General features: G+C 34.0%; 1 protein-coding gene across 3 annotated transcripts; it reads right to left on the reverse strand.

Moving 5' to 3' along the window:
* Positions 1-342: 342 nt before the first annotated feature.
* LOC149228161 (nuclear transport factor 2-like) lies at positions 343-4,965 on the reverse strand. 3 transcript variants are annotated; one of them, XM_089378066.1, is made up of 11 exons: positions 4,818-4,965; positions 4,509-4,581; positions 4,328-4,371; positions 4,084-4,218; positions 2,543-2,858; positions 2,094-2,353; positions 1,735-1,933; positions 1,466-1,587; positions 1,259-1,324; positions 1,036-1,111; positions 343-947 (listed from the first exon to the last, which is right to left on the reverse strand). In XM_089378066.1, exons 3-11 carry the CDS (start codon positions 4,364-4,366, stop codon positions 703-705), a joined length of 1,458 nt encoding a protein of 485 aa, XP_089234192.1. In that variant the 5' UTR covers positions 4,367-4,371; positions 4,509-4,581; positions 4,818-4,965; the 3' UTR covers positions 343-702. The 3 variants fall into 3 exon arrangements, with proteins under 3 accessions (XP_089234192.1, XP_089234193.1, XP_089234191.1); XM_089378067.1 differs by having other exon boundaries at positions 4,802-4,937; XM_089378065.1 differs by having other exon boundaries at positions 4,714-4,857.
* Between the last annotated feature and the right edge of the window lie 7,575 nt (positions 4,966-12,540).

Here is a 12,540-nt window from a genome sequence, read left to right on the forward strand (position 1 = left end):
CTTTGATTTTGAACTCTCTTAATCCTATATCTCTTGATTCAAAATTAAAAATTTACTGATTCATATAAGTGTGTTTTTATATTTGTATATTGATTATAACTCAATTCAATAACATAGATTTCTACAGGAGCAACTTAGAAAAGAGATTTTGAAGACGGACTTCCATACCACAAGGAACAAAATGTAAAATATCTAGAAAAATAGACAATAAGCTGAAACACAGTATGTAATACTTCCATTGACAAAACAATGTCCCCCATTTGTAAAAGATAAAACTAACTTGCAAAGAGAACTAATATGAAGATAAGCAGAACCCTTCCAACATATCGAAAAATCTCAAAATAAAGAAAATATTGTGCACTGCACTCTACAGACTCATTTAATTTAGAAATTTAATAAAAAAACATAATTGGCAAGGTAACAAGGTACAGAAATGGATGCAAAATCGTTGGCAATTTTTTTTGCCTCAGGACATCCAACTTCTGTATCTCGCTGCCACCATAAACAAATCAGTCTGCCAGCTGCAAAAAAATATCCTAACTAGCAAGACTGGCATGTGGAAAGTACCAAATATGAATAGTTATGATCAGATACATAGAATTGGACCACAAGAAGGAACACACAAGAAAAAACCACTTGTCTTGGTATGATCTAATCTGCTCAGGTGTAAAACAACACAGAAAACTACTCCAAACATGTATACTAAGCTGTCCTATCGGCACCGTTTTGGAACATTTGGTTCCCACCAACTCGTCTAGGTTGCAACCTAGAGAAACCACCTGCTGAAGCACCGCCAAAGCTACCTCGACTACCAGATCCTCCCCTTCCTCTGCTAGAGTACTCTCTGCCAAACTCTTGTCCACTTCCCCTTCCATAGCCACGTGTACCATACCCTCCTCGAACTCTCCCCCCTTCATTCTGAAATCCCCTTCCTCTGCCACCTCTTCCTGCTCAAAAAATATCAAATCAAAAATTGCACCAAATGTTTTCCAATTCTTGGCATCAAAAGACATTGAGAACAAACAGTATACTCACTTCCTCGTGAACTACTACTGCTACTCCTTTTTTCCTCTATGTATATTTGCTTATTGCCAAAGGGCATTGGGGAAGCCTGCTTGTTGCCATAAACAAAATTAGATACAATAACCAAAATTCCCATGAAGACACGAATAAGAAACTAAAACTACTAAAACATAATGTATACCCATAACGACAGAAATAAGAAACAAATAACATTAAAACATAAATGTATACATACTGCTGTGGCATTTTGAACAGAACTCGAGTCTTCAAAATCAATAAAAGCATAACAAACTCCCGTATCCTGACAAAGTACAATCAGACATAATCTGGCTCAGCTCATACAGATGAACAATCAGAGAGAATGAAAGCAATTATACTACTAGACAAGTCGCCATACAAAACTTTAAAAAGAGACAAATAGAGAGACAATGTCAGTCCCCACCTTCCGGTTAACCACGCTGACCCCTCCAGGTCTAATTTTCCCAAACTTTCTAAACTCCATTTCTAATTCAGAAGAGGTGACAGTAGAAGAGAGATTCCTTATGTATATCGATCTTCCATCACCTGAGGAATAGCAAAAGCAATAACGGGTCAACAGAACATGAGTAAAACATTTAATGTGTTTAGAGTTTATTTAGTGAAGATTAAAAATAACAAATGTTGCTCAACCTAACTGTAAGTTATGTAGAACTACATATAAAAATAACAAACCTTCATTTTCAGAGCCAACAATGTCATCAGACCCATTAGGATGCACTTCGTCAACTACTGTTGAACCCAAAGGCAATTGAGGTAGTTGTTGTTGTGTGGCCTGTGGTGCAGGCTGCCATTCCGAAACTACAACAACAACCTTATTTGTAGGTGTTTGATAAGATTGTGTAGTGGTAGAAGGCCCCTTAGCAACCCGAAGCTTTGAATTTAAACAATTTCACACAATCAGAAATGCTGAGAAGTTAGAATCTCTAAAACACTACAAACTGATTGTAATCAAAGAAATTAATTACAAATTTACAATAGAACAAATGGAAATTCAATAATAAGAGAAAATTGATATTAATTTCTACACGTACAATGGAGGCATAAGTGTGCTTGGGAGCTTCCCCTAAAGGTTCCTCAACTGGAGCAGGAGATGAAGCAGCTTCAGAAGCTGTTACAACTGAAGATGTTACCACTGAGACTTCAATTGGGTTTTCAACCAATTTATCTTCAATGATAGGTATTTCGTGTGGCTCAGAAGCTTCATAGTCAGCAATAGCTTCAATTTCATCAGGAGAAGCAGCTGTAAACTCTCTTTTCATTTCAGCAGCGACAGGAGAAGATGGTTCTAGTGCTGCAATATGAGAATCATTATTATGTAGTCATAAATGATAAAACTGCCTTAATGTCACTAGATTAACAATATTAATTTAATGAAACATAATTAGTTGGTAATAATGCTACTAAGATCAGACCATCATAGCAGAACAAGGAGGATATAATGCTACTAAGATCAAACCATTGTCTCAGAAAATGAATATACCTGGCTCAGGAAGAGGTGAAGCGGAATTCAAATGGGATTCATGATTACCACCATTTATACCAAGATCAGCTTGTTTTTCTACATAAGAATCATCCTCAGAGAATCTAAAAATGTCATTTAGGACATAGTAGCCTTTCTCCTGAGGGGCAAGAAAAAATGTCTGAACAAAATTATTTTTGATATCCCCGTCCTTTCTTTGAATGGAGCCAGTGACCATAACCAATACCCCACCATTCAACGAATCTTGAGCATCTGCAGATTTGATCTCAATCACACAACCAGTGTAGTTTAAAGACATTACACAGTTATGAATTTCCTGCACAAAAGGCAAGTAAAAGAATGGTAAGAAATCAATGACCAGTGGCCATAGAAAAAATTCAAGACATGTTTTGTTAGTCTTTTAATACAGGATTACAGGCCAAATTTCGAAGCAGATATTCAGGGAGAAACCCAATGCTGAATTTGAAGAAGACAATGCAGATATTGCAGATAATCAATTCATAAAATCTTGGAAATTCTCTGCCTCGAAATGTCTCAATATGTAAACAAGTACAAAAAGGAGGGGGAATTTTCGAGGGTATTTGGTATCCAGAAAACAATGAAAACAAAAACAGTGATTTCAAATAAAAATACAATAAACACACCCAAAAAACTTGTGGGGCACATAAAAGCACATGATACAGACTTTAAAAATAACAATAAGTAAATCTTGAAATCATGTTATTAAAATTGTCATGTTATAAACACCTAAGCTTACCCCTCTTTCTTCAAATAGTTTCATTTATGATCAGTGCGGATGGTGCAGGAAGCTTTGAAAGTCTTATTTGCAGGGTTTGAGCAGAACAGTCACATTTAATATTTTCTACTTGTGAAAGGAAACGGTGGGAGAAAGCATACCTGCTAGACCTAGGTATACACTCTCAAACTAGAAACGACAATGTTAGACAAGAGGGTCTCAAAAAGTACAAGTATTGATGGAAGACATTAAACAAGCATGGTAAGGACAGTGTGTCCAAATGACATGGATGGTTGGATAGATATAATAAAAAACCATTGCTGACAATATTGTGGGGGTTGGGATATTCAAAAGAGCTTTAAACAAGCATGGTAAGGAAAGGGTGTCCAAATGACATGGATGGTTGGATAGATATAATAAAAAAAACCAGTGCTGACACTATTGTGAGGGTTCAGCTATTTAAAAGAGCTTTTTTCACTGATTCTCATGGTACGTTGAAGTTTAACCATTCAAAATTTCAGTACGCGCTATTAATAGATACAATTGGAAAGGTTGGTCCTCCTAGTAGTACAGCGTATACCAGAGGACGCACTGGTTTATCGAGTTATTGTCAACCTCATATCCTTATGTAAAGGAATAAAAGATAGGGAAATTGATCCAACCGTGGAGCTAAGCAAGAGTTTAGGAAAGTTTTGGAAATGCAAGTTTTCGCACTACATTATTTAGGGCAATGACTAAAAGCAACATTACATTACGAGAGCTTTAATGAATCCAAAATATCAGCGAATGGAAAAGAATTCAGTACCACCATCCCTGTAGCTATTTCTTGCTTGTCGCGGTCCAGGCGATGCATCATGCTTCGATCTGTATAGAATTGGTGCACGAACTCTGGCTGTTGTTGCAGGACATGGTAATACTGTCCCACGAAACAAGTGCCTACCTGTCAATGCCCAGCAACAAAACCCCTTATTGTATTTCATTGAAAAATGTATGCAAAGATATATTTCATTTGCATTTGATAAAAATGGGTTATGAAAACAAAAACATACCTGTACAGCAGTGATTGGGTTAGAGAGTGCGGACGCCATTGCCCCTGCAAAAACAGAAACCCATATCAAACCCTACCCTAAAACCCCAGCACAAACCCTATCCCAGCAAAACAGTACAGATCTGTGGCTTCACAATGCCCAGATTGAAAATAAAGTGAATATAGAGAAGTTAAAGACCTACCTTGTCAGATCAGCCTGCCCTCTAGGGCCAGACAAGAAAACCAACTGTTTGCCAAAAAACCAGAACACAATACCTGCAATGCAAGTAGGCCAAGAACCATATATCACATTCAAATGGATTATACAAAATCTCGATAAATAAATGTACATGCATTGCATTGCATTGTATTGTTTTCCCTCTTTAAATGTTAGTTGAAGAAACTTACCGATCTGCTGAGTGCAGAGGAAAAAAGTGGTGGAAATCAGGCCAAGTCAACAAAAAGAGACAATAAAAAGAAAGAAGCCTCAAATTACCATTAAAGAGCCCTACCCTTCCTTGGATGGATCTAATGTGATATATCACGGATCCGCGCCCATCCGAAGCCAGTCCGTATCAAAATCCAAGTATATATAATCTTATCAAAATTATGTTCCTCCAGGACAAACGTGAAAATTTACAGATATTTATAACTAATAATTGCTTTTTTTAATGAGATTGTATCATTTATTCATTAAATATAAACATGATCTAAACCAACATGGATGGTGGCAAGCTGGTGTCCAAAATAAATAAATATAAATGATAAAGTTAATCTTATCTAGAGATTAAATGTACTTTTATTATCCACCACCACATGAAGGAAGTTGAAGTTGATGTGAAAAGATTTTATTTACCTACTTTAAAAAGGTGTTTGGACAAGGATCCAGTTACAGTTATTTTTATTATTACTAAAGAAATTGGTAAAAAGATATTTTGGATTTATATTTAAATTATTAAAATAACAATAACACCGGTGGCATTATTTGTAAATCAATTTTAAATATCAAAATTCTAAAAGTTAGCGTTGGTGATGAGATTTGTTTTTATATTGCTAGTATTTTTTTACACTAAGAGCGTATAAGTGACGCTTCCGGAAATTTAAAAATAATATTAAATTTATTATTTTATTTGTTAAATCAAAATAAAAAAATATAATTTAATTAATTTAAATATAAATCTAATTTTGGTCTTGAAAATAATTGTAAAACGGTAAACTTGGTAATGTGGAATAGAAAGAAGTTTTTTTTTGAAACTTTAGTCACTCTGGTTATCTTCTATGGATGTGAGATTTGGGGTTGTAGCATCTCTAGAAAATCCTAGAGAAAGATTGAGCAAGAAGCATTTTATAAATTATAACCTCAAAATTAAAAGCAACACACCCTATCCTATTCTCCTTATAGAAGTGGGTCTTTCCCCTATTGAGAGTCTAGCTATGACTATGATTCTCTTGTACAAGCACAAAGAATGTTGCATTGCAAAACATTAATAACATTAAAAATATTGTTACTTCTAAATTCAAAGAAAAAATGTAGTGTGAGAAAGATTTAGCAACTAAAAGAAAATTAAGATATTATAAGGAGGTCATCAACGCCACCCTAGAAGATCAAAAGTATCTCTCTATTTTAACTAGGTCAAAGAAGAAAATTAATATAGCAACGAACTCTCATGAGCTACATAGTGAAACGCGTCGTTGGGCAGTTCCTAAAACACCATGGATAGAAAAGTTCTGCCATCTCTGTGAGAATACGAACATCGAGGATGAAAATCACTTCCTCTTAGAGTGCCCCACGTACAACCACATTAGATCTCAGTTTCAAAATCTTTGTTGCAATACTGACCTTCCTAGCCTTTTACGTTGTCAAAATTAGAGTGAGCTTGGGAGGCTTCTCTCCAAACTTTTTGAGCATAGGAATAAAATCTTAAATCAAACTAAATAATTGGTTTCTTTAAATTCGATAGACTAAAGTTTGGTCTCAGTGGACGTTAACCACCACCACCATCATCATAATAAAATAATATTAAAATCATTATTTTATTATTAAATCAAAATAGAAAACATAGTTTAAATAATTTGAAGTTTTAAATCTGAATTTACTAATTTTAAATTAAATTAAATATTGATGATGCTTTCATTTGAATTATTGTTGACATAGGAAACCACTTGTTTAGTTTTAATAAGGAACCATAAAATGACGTTATCATGGAAAGCAATATCAAATTTATATACAAAGGTTCCTGCATTATTTAATAGTTTATTTTATTCCACATTTATATACAAAGGTGCTTTATTTAATGGTTTATTTTATTCCATATATTCATGTTTTAAAGTCAAGATCTACATGAGGGAAAAGGAAATAAAATTCATTAAATGTCTTTTGTCAAATTTATATATAAAGGTGCGGACGTTATTTAAGGGTTTATTTTATTCCATGTTTTAAAGTACAAGAAAAGGGGAAATAGCTAAACGTGTTTTAGGTTTATTAAATGTAATTATTATAATCATGCGTAAATTTGTATTGTTTTTAATTAATATTTAATAATGATTTGATATGATGTTGTTAATGTTATGTGGATATATTTGTGTTTATGTTTATTTCTGTGATAATAAGTATAGTTATATAAATTAGTTTGAGTTTATTTTTATTTTGGAATCGTAAGTGTAGAGATTAAATTTGTGATGCTGTAAGTGTTTTTTTAAGTGTAAAATTTGAAGAAATGTTCGCATTTTGAGATATTTGATCTTTCTAGGTGCTTGATCTATGTCACAAGGTTCTACGAACTTCAACCTTGAGGTTCAAAATTCGGCAAACCTAAAAAAAATTGAGGTATCGCCAACCTCATGGAACCTCATGGTCATTGACCAAATCCATAGCTCAAACTCATGACCTCATGTTGCAAGTCAAGCTAGTAATCTATCCTTGCAATTTCCAAGTCCATGATAGCATTTTTTATTTTTATTGATGTTGATTTCTTACTATTTTATGTTATATTTCATTTTAAAGTTTATATATATATATATATATATATATATATATAGAGAGAGAGAGAGAGAGAGAGAGAGAGAGAGAGAGAGGAACCTAATGGTGAACCTCATCCAAACTTCATCAAAAAATTCGAACTTGAACTGAACCAAATCATCGCTGAACCCAAACTCGAACCCGAACCATGTGACTTAGCGCTTGATAGATCCAGAGTTAAGATTAATCTAGGTTGATTTAATAATTAATAATTATAGTTATTAATTTTTATTTTATTTTATTTTTATTTTTATGTAATTTGCGAGAGTCGAAATGTTTATATAACATAACATAACCTTGCAACATCTCTTCCATACTAGGTTGGAGAGCGCCTCTCTGTGCAATTAAATGACTGGTAAATATTGATAGACATCAATTTATGATAGGCACAACACATTTTGTGATACATCTCAAATTGCGAAGATTAAACAATCATAAAAAATAATTAAATTACAACTGTGTTTTAAATTATTATTATGTTGACATTATGATGCATGTGTTGTACTTGATGGCAACCCACTCATAGAAGAACATCTCACTTAGTTATAACTAGATGAATCTTCAGAAGAAATATCAGATGTGACTGAATGCATGGGATGCAGGACAGCTCAAAGGAATCAGATGATAGTTCTAAGCATGACAAGTTAGCTTTGCCATCAAGTCCAAAGGGGGAGATTGTTGGCATTATGAGACAAGTGTGGTCCTTGATGGCAAATCACACAGATGACAGATCATAGTGCAGCAGGTCAGCAACAAGGATTTGATGATCAGACTACAAGAATGAAGAGAAAATATATATACGCAAGTTCATTGTGACCGAGCCGCGTATACACGCGCGGGTTAGACGTTACAAAGGTGCGTATGTGTATACACGCACTTTCATGCAAGGAAAAGCGCGTATATGTTGGAGAACTTACTTTTGGTCTATGGTAGTTAGTCCTTGGTATTTGAACCTATGGTTTTGGACCATAGTATCTCATCAGATGTGTTGATCCCAAGTATTGGGTCCATGGTATTGGTTTGTTATGGTTTTGGACCATGGTATTGAGCAAGGCCTAAGACTATAAAAGGAGAAGAAGATCATTAGGCAAGGGCATCGAAAAAGTCTTGAATATCTGATGAAGGATGAGATCCAGTATGCAGGTTATGGGTTTATGATGCATTGCGTGATCTGAGCTAAGGAGGGATCTCACCAGTTGATGGAGAACAAGATCTAAGGATAGATCGGGATTAAATGGTTTGAAATGAACTATCTCTATATGGTTGATTATGTTTATTCTAGATCTGTATACTGACGCATGTAATGATCTGAATTGGGTATAACTTAAGTTTGAAATCGCTGCAAGTCATGATTGAATATTTATAGATATGTACGCGGGTTGGCTTTGGTGTAAGCGCGTATGTACGTGGGTTTGGTTCATTGTAGTAGTGTATACAATTTGAGCTATGATGTTTGAAGTTACAGGTGGTTCTGGTTGTTGATGAGTTCTGATGACAATTTAAAGGTGTCAGTATTTTGCATATCCTGTTTGATTGTGATGGATGAGAACTAATATTGGATCAGGATCATAATGACTCATATTTATGTGATCTGATGGACTAGATCTGGGTGCTAACACACATATTATCCTTGTATATGTAATAATCTGGATATGTCTGAAGACAGGAAGTGCATCAAGTTATAAGTAAGCAATTGATGACATATACGCTGGTTCAGCACTTCCAAGTAGCGTATGCACTCTGATGCATGATTTTGATAATACAATTGGTTCTGAATATTGTTGCAGAGTTCAGTGTTCTGCTCTGTGTTCTGGTGACTGTGTTGTTGATAGGGTTTCAGTGATTGATGATGCTAGTATTGATTGTTTTGTGCTTCAATGATATTTATGGGTCCAGTATGAAAATTTGATGAAACGTGGCCTTCAGATTATAGTGTTGTGCTTCAGGAGTATCCAGTCTGAAAATGTATGAAATGTGGTCCCTGGAGGGTGAAAGGAGATTGTAGGTTGGCGCCTACGTACTAGTACATCAGCTAGTACAAAAGCAAAGGGGGTAGTAGCTCCCTTCCAGTAGTAGCTAGAGAACAAGTGAAGATTGGAGCATTCAGTAGGCAGGCACCTACGTACTAGTAAATGGATCAGCTAGTACAAGAGCTAAGGGGGTTGTAGCTCCCATCCAGGAGAGTCTGGAGAATGAGAGAAGGTTGTAGCCTTTTGCAGGTAGAAGCCTGTGTACTGGTATAAGACTGCACCAATACAGAAATATTGTAAAATGAAGTTTCTTATTAAAAGAAGATAGAGACGACTTGCAGCAGGTGGTTTTCACCCACATTGGGTTTCCACCTTATATCATGGTGTTCATGTGTGCTTCTTGTGTGTGATGATCTGTTCTGTTTTACTGCACCTGCTTACTATACATATGGTTAATGAAGTTCTGATGCACTAACTAAAGATCAACATTTAATGGATTAACTGAATCATAAGTATTCTGGATATACGCTAGTTGCATTAGACACAGTTGCGTATACACACGGGTTCCATTAACTGAAGTAGCGTATATGTATCTAAGTATGGAAATGAAAAAGTTTTATTGATTTGATAATACTGATTCACCCCCCCCCCCCCTCTCAGTATTATTTCCAACATATTATTATTGCTTAGACAGGCGCTCTCCAGCCCAATATAGTAGAGATGTTGTAATGTAATGTTTAATATTTTGACTAAGTCAAATTACATAAAAATAAAAATAAAAAAATTAAATAAAAATAATAATGCAATGTAATGTAAACTTTTTAACTCATTCCAAAAAAAGAAGAAGAAAAAAAAAAAAGCAAAGCAAACAAAAATAACCTTATAAAAATAAAAATACCTTATGGTATTCATGTGGAATATATCCTATTTAAAGAAGGAAATTAAACCAACATAGATCCATCTTAGCTCGGGATCTACCAAGCATCGAGAGGGATCAAATCTCTTTTCACTCTAAAAGAGGTTTGCATTTCAAAAGATTTGATCCCTCTCGACGCTTGGTAGATCCGAAACTAAGATGGATCTATGTTGGTTATTATTAATTTCACCAAGAGGTGCTAGCCTGGTATAGTAGAGATGTTGTAATGTTTAAAATTTTGACTCAGTCAGTGAAAATTAAAATTAAAATTAAATAAAAAGCACAAAAATAATAATTATATTTATTTCTGTATTCAGGCTTCTGTGATCCATAATGAATTAAGCAAAGTCTTTCGATAGAAATCACATAAGAGAAATTTTTGGCCGATGTGTTTCGAACCAACAAGTGTGGTTCATCATCAGGACCAGATGAAGAGGCAAACCATGGTGAACCACACTTGTTGGTTCGAAACGTGTTGGCCAAAAAATTTCTCTTATGTGATTTCTACCGAAAGACTTTGCTTAATTATATTTATAATCACCAACCTAGATCCATCTTAACTCTGGATATACCAAGCACTCAGAGGAATTAAATCCCTTGAGTTGCAAACATCTTTTAGAGTCAATGGTTCTTAGCTCGGGTGGTTGCGATTGTGGTTTGCCATCCCATCCATTGAGGTTCAAGTCTTCGATGACATGGCCTGTCGTAGTAAGGCTGAAAGGATAGGCATCTCATTGGAGTTTGGGATCCCACCTCCAATTTTCAATGGCCTTTGAACATCTCGGTCCTAGGTTGAACTATAAATTTCTGATATATGTGGCTTGCAGGTTATTGCATACATCTGGGGAGGTTGCTAGTTCCCCATCTAAAAAAAGAGATTTGACCCCTTGGTAGATTTGTAGTTAAGATGGATCTAAATTAGTTATAAGCAAAATTAATATATGAGTTAAACATATATATATATGTGTGTGTGTGTTCAACAAAAAAAAATATAACAAGATTCTTAATCATGGAAATTTGCCCCCACTTTATCATGTAGATTACTAACCTATTATTATTATTAATTATAAAAAGAGTTAATATATGCATCAAACATATATAAATTTAACAAAAACATATGGCAAGATTTTTAATTACGGAGATTCATCCCCACTTTATTATGTAGATTTTTAACCTCTAAATAAGTTTTGTTACAATACCATGGGTCAATACAATGGTTTATCAATACCACGTGCCCAAAAAACTATAACTCATTTTATAGTCAAACTATTATTATTATTATATTGTAATTTGATTTTATAACATTTTTAATTAAATTAAAAAGCAAAAAGAGCATAACTACTTTTGAAAAAAATCTCAACCCTTTAGTACTATGATATTCCATGAATATTGCATAAGGTTAAATCCCTAACAACGACCTATTAATTATTGATAATTAAATTAAAATATAGAAGCTATTTTCTAAAATAGACACACCTATCGACATAATTATAAATTGTTACTTATATTAGTGGTTAGAGTGAGATGTAAGTCTTATGCAACTTTATATTGAAGATTAGATCAAAAGGGGTGGCACGGGCAAAGGGGAGTTTTCATGTTCTTAAAGGTAAAATAGTAGCCATATTTGCTTGGGGACTTGGCCAAGCTACAAACAACTAAGTAGAAGCTTAGGCACTTTTGCATCATCTCTTTTTGTCCAACAAAACCAATATTAAGTGTTTAAGGCCTATATAAGCCCCATGTTAACCCTAAAACTCTTTATTAAACCCTATATATTGAGTGATTACATTTCTATTGTTATATCATTTATGTAGGCTATAACCTCTCATGGTCTCATTTTATTATATTTGTACTCTTTGTATCATTTATATATACTAAGGAGATCCAATCTTAGAATCATAAATTATTGTCTTGTACTTTGTAATTGTTATAAAAGAACGTTTCTCCATCAAAGAAGATAGTAATTATTGGTTTCTTATCATTTTTAAGGTGCGAGGTTCATAACATTTGGTATCAAAACTCATAATCCTAGGGTTTTACTGCTTCAAATAGGTCATTGTGACATTTTTGTTGTAACTTTTTTTCTGGGAGGTTTCAAATGGTGCAACTTGGAGAATATTTAGGAGAAATCTTGAATAACATATGATTTAAATTTTGTTAGATGTATAATCCAAAGTACATAAATTAATATTTAATTATTTAGAGTTTTCTTAGATTAATTATTTAGAGTCTTAGAGTCTTCTTAAAATATCTATTTTTTATAAAAGATATGACATTTAGAAAGGTGTCGTTTCTTAGGAACTAATTTATGAAAATAGTTAGGGGTGTTG

This window comes from Pinus tabuliformis, chromosome J, assembly GCF_031772625.1.
Source record: "Pinus tabuliformis cultivar Carrire ecotype Pingquan chromosome J, CPIR1, whole genome shotgun sequence".
Taxonomy (NCBI): Eukaryota; Viridiplantae; Streptophyta; class Pinopsida; order Pinales; family Pinaceae; genus Pinus; species Pinus tabuliformis.

Bases quoted from the DNA above. Each gene is read 5' to 3' on its own strand.
- LOC149228161 (XM_089378066.1), bottom strand. From the start codon at position 4,366: ATGGCGTCCGCACTCTCTAACCCAATCACTGCTGTACAG. The intron at 2,859-4,083 runs GTACTGAATTCT...CCTTTTGTGCAG, and splicing joins AAATAGCTACAGGGATGGTG to GAAATTCATAACTGTGTAAT. The intron at 1,112-1,258 runs GTATGTATACAT...GGCAACAAGCAG, and splicing joins CTGTTCAAAATGCCACAGCA to GCTTCCCCAATGCCCTTTGG.